This window comes from Penaeus japonicus, unplaced genomic scaffold, assembly GCF_977035675.1.
Source record: "Penaeus japonicus unplaced genomic scaffold, GWHDUDI00000001_assembly GWHDUDI00000012, whole genome shotgun sequence".
NCBI lineage: Eukaryota > Metazoa > Arthropoda > Malacostraca > Decapoda > Penaeidae > Penaeus > Penaeus japonicus.
Genome location: NW_028234414.1, coordinates 38,783,954 through 38,794,263, shown reverse-complemented (window position 1 = coordinate 38,794,263; position 10,310 = coordinate 38,783,954). Strand labels below are relative to the sequence as shown.

At 27.1% G+C, this 10,310-nt stretch overlaps 1 protein-coding gene across 1 annotated transcript in view; it reads left to right on the top strand.

Annotated features, from left to right (window-relative positions):
* LOC122257813 (neuropeptide SIFamide receptor-like) overlaps positions 1 to 6,905 on the top strand; it is a 48,313-nt gene extending 41,408 nt beyond the window's left edge. The window contains exons 7-8 of the mRNA XM_086542783.1: positions 4,227 to 4,409; positions 6,630 to 6,905. Of these exons, the coding sequence (XP_086398909.1) occupies positions 4,227 to 4,409; positions 6,630 to 6,797 (351 nt within the window). The 3' untranslated portion in view covers positions 6,798 to 6,905. The remainder of the gene's footprint in view (positions 1 to 4,226; positions 4,410 to 6,629) is intronic.
* The last annotated feature ends 3,405 nt before the right edge of the window (positions 6,906 to 10,310 follow it).

Sequence of the window (10,310 nt, the reverse complement as noted above, 5' to 3'; positions counted from 1 at the left end):
TAATTTTCTTTAAGCAATTAGTCTCTTACAAAAGCTAGATAGGTCCTGAATGTATATCAAAATAAATATATAGTAAGATATATCCAATATATTATATAAGTTTTGAATCGTTATAGCCTTTTTTTTTTTTCTTTTTTTTTACAAAATTGTAAGATTTTCCCCTACCAGACACAAAGCAGTGTTGGACACAATTACCTAAGCTATCGGCTGGCATTCCCCTTTCCGTATAAAAAAGGTACAAAGATAACACACACACACCAAGAATCATCAAGAAAATAATTTCAGTCTTTAAGAGCTCCGGAATCTCTCAGTGACTGACATCAACAATATAAATTAAAACTAACATCTTATATATAAATTTATTCAAGAATCACTAGCAGTATGAATGTTTATAATGCGTGACATATAACAAAAGAAAGAATTTTCCCCAAAATAATATTTAGTCTACCTTCAAATGATATTTAAATTATGTAGATTCGCGTGTATAGTACAATAATCGTTTCTTGTACATTTCAAAATTATATCTCCTTAGTAACTAGATGATTGTTAGATTGGTATTGATACGCAACTCTTTACATTTATTTATATTGAAATACCTTGCAATCAATAAACTAGATAAAGTATCAAAGATAGTCTAGCTGTCTTGTCATAGGCAGTTGACAATTTTTTTTGCCTTATTTTTGCATTAATATTTCATTCAGTCTATTTATGTTTAAGTATTTCAATAGAAATGTGAGGAATCATGCAACAATGATATCTGCAACAATTATGTGACTATCAAAGAGAAGGAATTTTGCCGTGTTCAGAGTTGAAAAACGAGCTACATTTTTCATGTTGGGATAATACTAACATTTTTAAATCAGTAAGATTATTATAATAGGTAATGATAACACAGATAACTAGAAGCATCTATTTCAGTCCTAAAATATCAAGCTATGTTTTAAGCCGATACCTGCACTCAAATCCTTTGTTTACACTTTCTAAAATAAAGTGTGGTGACGATGCTGTTGCCATGGTGACGGCAAGCAAGCGAGCTTTAGATGGTGAGAGAAATTCTTTAGAGTTTTTGCAAACGCATTCCCAGCTTAAAACGCCTTTAGTGTTAACAGGATGAAATTTATATTGTTTGGGTGAGTCCATGGGGAAATTTCAGAGTTAAAAGGAATTAGTACAGCCGGCATATCTATCTATTAAAATATGTACCTATTAATCTGTCTCTCTGTATATGTACTTATGTATATGTATATATAAGGTTTATATATAAGATAATATATATAATATATATAATATATATATATATATATATGAATATATATATACACACACATCACACACACACACCACACACACCCACACAACCCACCACTCACACACACACACACACACACTCACACACACACACACATATATAAAAAACATATAACTATATTATATATATAATATATAAATATATAATACTAAATAAAAATGCAAATAAATTTATAAATAAATATAAATAATATATCAATATATAAAATAAAAATATAAGTAAAAATAAATACATATCAAAAAATATATATATAGAAGAAATAATAAATAAATATAAACTATACAAACAAACATAAAAAAACACTATCAATCAAAAAAAAAATAAAATATATCTAAAATATCGAAAATCTAAATAAATATAGTGTGTGTGTTTTGTGTGTAATTATATATACATGCTTATGACAAAATATAAATAATAAAGAAAAAAAAACAGATATATATAAATCTATATCAAAAAAGAATATCTATAACTCACAATATTCAATTCTAACCCAAAATAAATATCAATAAATATATATTAAAAAAACAAAAACTAAAACAAGAAAATCCAAACATATGTGTAAATATACATATATGAATAAACCATACACCCCCACACAACACACCCACAACACCCACACAACACTCACATATATTAAAAAAAAATCAATAACAATATATAACGAATATATATATAAATAATAACAAACTAAAAAAAAATTACACACAACACCCACAGCCCCCCACCACACACACAAACACACCCAACACTACACCAACTCACCTCCACACACACACCTACACACACAACACACACACACTCCCATACACCCACCCAACCAACCACACACCCACAGCACACCCAGACCCCACCTACACACACACACAAACGTACAAACACCCCCCCACACACACACAGACCACCACACACACATGCCACACACACACACACACACACACACACACACAACCAGACACACACAACCACACTCACACACAGCTACACACAGCCATACACACACACACCCATGCAGCCACACACACATACCCTTACACCCACACAGACACATGCAGCCACACACACACACACACACACACACCCACAGACATAACACCCCCCACACACACACCATAACATATATATGGTATATATAGGTATATATATTTAAATATATATATATATAATACATATATATATATGCATAGATATGTATATATATATATATATATATATATATATTAATATATGATATATATATGTCTAATCTATACAAATATATAATTTATATATATATATATTAGATAGTATATATATATATATACAGATCATACAGACTTATAAATATATAATATATAGAATATATATATATATATATATATATATATATATATACATATATATATATGTGTGCTGTGTGTGTGTGGTGTGTAATACATGCATATGTATATTATATTATATAGATATATATATATACTTATATTATATTTATATATATATTATATATATATAGATATATATATATGAATGATATACATATATATATAGATATATATATAATATATATATATATAATATATTTAATTATACATATGTGTATATATACATAAATTATAATACATACACAGACACACACACACACACAAACACACACACACACACACAATATATAATATATATATATATATAGATATATTATATATATATATATATATATATAAAAATATATATAAAACTCACACACACTCACACACTCACTCAAACATACACACGCACACATAAACACTTACACACACATACACACACTCACAGACAACACACAGACACAACACACACACACACATACACACACACAGATCACATACTCAACACACACATACACACACAGACACACATACACACACACACACACACCCCACACACACACTCACACAGCCACACAACCAACAAACCCACACACACACAACACACACACACAACCCAGACCCACACACAACACACACACACACACACACACACACACTACAACACACCCCACACAGACAAACACACACACACACTAACACACACAGACAGACACACACACACACACACACACACAACAGACACTACACACACACATCACACACTGACAGACACACAACACAACACACACACACACACACAAACACCACACACACACACACGCTCACACACACACACACACTCACACACACACACAGCACACACACACAAACACATACAGACTAACAGACACACAGTCACACACACATACACACTCACACACCCACACGGCACACACACCCACACACCGCACTCACACACACAACACAACTCACACACACACCACACCCCACCACATCACACACAACCCCCCCAACTTATATGTATGTGTCGGTCCTTAACATTTGCGGCATTGGCTTTCGTGGAATTACTTACCACATTTATTCACTTTTATTTCTTTTCCAAACATGTACAGTTAGATGAGTATGCGACGTAAAATCCTAATCCTACTGTAGTTTTTACATTTCATAAATACGGGTATTGTATTCTGTTCTTTGAATACATTAGTTTAAACACTGATTATGAAACACTGCAGATAAATACGTACGTAACTTTTTTTTTTTTTAAGAGAAAAGGTTATTCTTATGATTTAAAAACGTCAAAAGTTTTAGAAAATGATGCGACAGCTATAACAGCATTTTCATTTTTCTTATCTTTCAAACATTCCTAGAACTTTAGGAGCGTAACCCTTGCGAATATTAGCAATTTATCCTTGATACAATATTCCCTTTAAGCATCGCCATAATCTCTACAACTCCTGGAAAAGACCACAATCGGCCAAAAAAAAAAAAAAAAAAAAAAAAAGAAAAAAAAAAAGGAAAAAAAAAAAAAAAAAAAAAAAAGGGCAGACACTACAATCCGCCCCCCCTTCTTTCAGGCCATCCTCGTGTCGCGCGCTTGCTGTTCTCCACTGCGCCTCGACACCCACTGCAAGAGTTTCACCTCTTCGAAGGCCCAGCAGAACCTGTGTTCCACCGAGTCAAAGGCCACCTCGGAGTTCTCTCTTTACTCCAGCTCCTCCGGGTCTGGGGAGCCACGGCGCAAGTCTATCATGGTGCAGGTAAAATATTCATGGCAGTGGTTCCCCCATGGGAGTTCGTGTGCTAGGTTGGGCACTTCAAGAGGCATGGGGGGGGGGGGGGCGGGATGTATCTCTGATTATGATTGGGTTGTTAGAATTGGCTTTTTTTTTTTTTTTTTTTTTTTTTTTTTTAGTGCGACTTATTTATGTGTGGTTTATGGTGAACTCAGACTCATCTTTCTTTTAATTAATTGATGGAATTGGGGATATGAGTTATTGGTTGATATAATCAGATTGTCAGAAACCTGAAGTATATGAAAAAAAAAGAAAAAAAAAAAATACGGGGCACTTGTGTTTCAACGAGTGCACAATTATTAAAATGATAATGTAGTCTCAATCACCTATATTTCCAATGACATTTCCGACAAAGTCCGATACGGGATATTTTAAAGTAAAATTCAAACATTGATGTTTACACTCCGGGGATAGGATAATGTTTCAACTAGTTAATGAAACCCTTCAACTGTTGTTAACAGCGTAAATGAAATTGATTTAATGAGCACCAGGCTTTATACACTAAGCCACAGGTACTCGCGACCACTTAACAATCCTTTTTTTTTCTCAGTTCAACACGTAACACTCTGTTGAAGTGGCTAAAGAGTACGTGGAATAATGAAAAAAGTAGAATGTTTTGAACAATTAAGTGGTTAGCCACTAATATAATAGTATTATCTTACATGCAAACTTACTAGAAAGATGGTCGCGAATTCCTGTGGATGAGTGTGCATGACGTGGATGAGTGTCATGAGATCTTCAAGAAAATCCTCCTATATATTAATAAATCTTCTTGTTCACCAAGGATTTGAAATACCGTGTGACCATCATGTATCATGCATGTATTATTTATATATCTAACATAAAAAATATATAATATATATATATATATATAAATAATATATAGATAATAAACAAATAATATAATAATATATACATATAATATATAAATATATTATAATATATAGATGATATATATATATAAGATATATACATGTATATTATATATATATATAAATTAACATAATAAATATATATATATATCAAATAATAAAATATATATAAATATATATATAAATTAAATATAAATATTATATATATACATGTAAATTATATTATCAAATATATATATATTATATATATATATATATAATATATTATATCTATATATATATATATAATAAATATATATATATATAAAAACAACAAATATACCCAAATACACACACACCACACACACACACACACACACACACACACCACATTATAAATATATATATATAAATATATCTATGTTATTATATATAATATATTTATATATACACAGTATATTATATAAATATATATATATAGATATATATATATATAATAAATAAAAATATATACTTTATATATAAATATATAAAAATAAATAAAAAAATATAAAAATATAAAAAAATATATATAATATAAAAATTTATTATATGTATATGATTTGAATTGATAGCCTTATCCATACAACGTTAGCGCATCTGACTTCAAGGGATCTGGGGTCTGAACCTTTAACACTAGCCAGGATAAGTATTTTGGCTCGTGATGACTTCAGGTGATGACTTTGTGAATATATGCTAAGTGTAGACACAAACAAACGCACACATATGGACATACATCATTTAATATTTATCTGTACTTTTATATGTTTTTGAAGTTTGCGTTAAATTGCATGCTGGATAAGCAGTTTGGAAAATATTTGCCAAAATAACTTTAGTGTTAGATATTGTACATGTGAATCACTTCAGTTTTTGTATCACGTCAATGCAAATTCAACATTTTCTATATCCAAGGCGAAATTATATATTTTTACCTTTTAGTTTGTTGGACAATATTTACACATTTCATACTTTTATATAAAGCGAATGTGTATTTTCATGCTCCCCCCCTCCCCTCACTTTCAAATTTTACCCATGGTCCCTCGCAAGCATAACAAATGTAACAAAATTGAAAAAAAAAGTTTGAATCTGAATCTGACAAAAAAAAAAAAAAAAAAAAAAAAAAAAAAAAAAAAAAAAAAAAAAAAAAAAAAAAAAAAAAAAAAAAAAAAAAAAAAAGGATTTGAATTTGACTTTGAGAAATTAGAAAAAAAAATCTAAACATGAATACGATTAAAAAAAGAAAAAAAGAAAAACAAATAAACTTACCTCCCCCAACCCTCTCCCCCACCCACAGATACCCCTGGAAAGCCGGCGTGGCGAAGGGAAACGGTCCTTCATCACCCAGAAATCCAACCCTTCGATGGTGCTGTACCGCCAGTGCATCATCAACAACATCACCAACGGCGCCGCCTCCGCCACCACCACCACCACACAAGTGAACGGCAACACCACCCTTGTATGAGACAAAATCGACCAAGACGACGGAGCTGTACCTCAAGGGTGCTGCTCCTTCTGCAATCAGTCAATGTTGCCTTGCTGTGTTCGATGTTCGAGACTCGACCTTACCGATAGCGCGTTTTAATTCTCTTTGTCAGGAAAGAGGGGAGGGGGGGGAGGTTGTTGACCGTTTGCCACTCGTACTTTAGGTGAATTTAAGGTGCTTTATATATGTGGGTATGTATATATACATACATATATATATATGTATATATATATATATAAATAAATATAGATGTATATACATACATATACATACATATATATATATATATAATATATATTATATATATATATATAATATATATTATACATTATAAAATAATTATAAAAATATATATATATATAATATATATATATAGATAAACCTATAGTATATATAAATCCACACAAATATATACATAAATATATATATATAAATATATATATATATATTATATATCTCTATATATATTTAAAATATAAGTGTGTGTGTGTGTGTGTGTGTGTGTGTGTGTGTGTGTGTGGTATGTATATTGATAATATATATATAATAATATATAAATAATAATATATATATATTTATATTATGATTATATATATATATATATTCTACTCAGACACAGTATTATCTCTATTATAGACTACGGATCAGATTGTCGTGGTGTCTCTCTATAGAGCGTGAGGACAGGCGCATTAACAGCATGCGTCCGGATTCAGAGAATATTCGAGCTACATCAATCAAGAATCTACCGGAATTAACGCTAGCAGTAGTGAGCCTGAAGGTACGATTAGAATATAGACTTCGCTGAGCACACAAAGAACAAATGAGCAGTCAATCATTAGAGATGATACGTAAATATAATATCTATATATATATATAATATATAATATCATGATTACACAGACACACACACACACACACACATACACACACACACACAAACTACAATAAACTACACACACCGCCCACCCACGTGCGTCACCACAGACACGACACACACATAATATAAATAATAATATAATTATATTATAGATATATAACAATCAAATAAAGTATTATATATATATATTACGAGCTATCTTAATATATATAAATATATAAATATATATAATCATATATATATTTATATATATATATATATGTGCAATATATATAATATTATATGTAAATGCACATTCCATAAATATATATATATATATAGTATATATATATATATATATATATATATATAGTATATATAGATATTATCGTGTAAAAATATGTATCGAATGTACACGCCTTATAGCATAGCGCGTACAATACTTAAAAATATAACTAAAATTCTTATATATAATATATTATATCATATGTATATAAAATACATATTATATTAACATATGTATTGAATCATAATCTCTTGGCTTTACATATCTCTAGCGGTCTTATACTTCATCATTACTACAGGTTTATTTTTATTACATAAGTGGTATATATACATATTTATATACAAACGGCGAGGAGGTTCTGAGGGGGGTGATATTAATAGTATATATATATGGTTATGTGGGTGAGGTAGTATTGAGTAGACAGTGAGGTAGAGGTAAATGATATATATATGTTATATATATATATAGAGATATAGATATTTTATATATATATTTACAATTCATGATATATATACATATATATATAAATTATATATATATATATATTCATAAATATTATTCATTATAATATACATAGAATACTGTATATTACAATATATATATATATATATATATATATATTTATATATATATATAAGAATATATATATTACATTAAATTTAATTTTTATTTTTATATGATTAAATATATGAAAAAATATATATAAAATATATATATATACATATAATATATATATATATAATATAGATATATATATATATAATATATATATATTATAGATACTTATCTAATAATAGAATATATATATATATATATATATATGTATGAGTTATAATATATTTATATAATATAATATATATATATAAATATATATTATATAAATTTAAACATAATAAATATTCATATATTAATTCATATTATATATAAATTATATATATATATTATATATATATAGATATTATATATATAATACTATATATATCTTCATATAGTATATTCATAATATATATACATAAATATACTGTATATTTAAATATATATATATAAATATATATCTATATAAATAATATATATATTTAATATCTAATAATAAATTATATACTATTAACATATTATAGATAATATGTATATTAATCTACATACATATATAATATATATCTATATATATATATATTTAATAATATATATATATATATTATATATGTGTATGTCTATATATATACATATATATTATATATATATATATATATATATAGATATATATATTATAGTATATAATATATATGTAATATATGATATATATGATATATATATATATAGTATATATATATAGATATATATGAATTATATATATATAAATATATATATATATATATATATATATATAGAATCATATCTATATATACATATATTCATATATATATTCAATATATATATATATGCATATTTATTATATTGTAAAAATTTTTTTATATAATATATATATATACCATATATTATATATATATATATATATATATGTTATATAATGTATATATATTTAGGGTATAAAAAGTATATATATATAAATATATATATAATATATATATATAATACATATATATATAATATATATATATATATATATATATATATATAATATATGTATATATAATATATATATATATAAATATATATTTATATATATATATATATTTATATTAAAATATAGGGTTGTATAAGTATGTATTAGTTTGTATGGTATGTGACTCATATAAAAGAAATTTGTCCATTTTATTTTAAAAACTTTTTTAGAGAAAAAGAAAAAATTTTATGGGGGCGTTAATATGTTATTGTTTAAAATTTTGGGGATTTTATTAATGTTATGAAAATTAAAAAGATGAAAAAGGTAAGGTAAGGTAAAAAAAATAAGTCAAAGTAGTAGAGATATATTTAAGAATAAATTTTTATTTTCTAAAAAAATATAAAGGGACATGTTTTTAAATGTGAAATTGTCTTTTTATTCATCTCTATTAGCCGAAATAGCACTTGTTTTTTGCTTGCGGTTAGCAGATATATTTTTTCCCAAGCATTCTAAACTACATTTTTTTTTTTTTTTTTTTTTTTTACGAGTTGGAACATGTTTAGCTTCATTTATTTGAAAACCCTTCCCTTGCAAGAGTTGCATGAGTACCTTAACCAGATGGTTTGGGGGAGACCATCTTCGCTAAGGGTTTTCATCAAATCTTCTTTTCCCCTCTTTAATAAAGGCAAAAAAGCATCTACTTTTTAAGAAAGTTCTCCATCTTCCCTTTAAAAATCCAGTGCACATATCCCCACACGCAGAGCACCCCCCCAAATGCATGCAGAG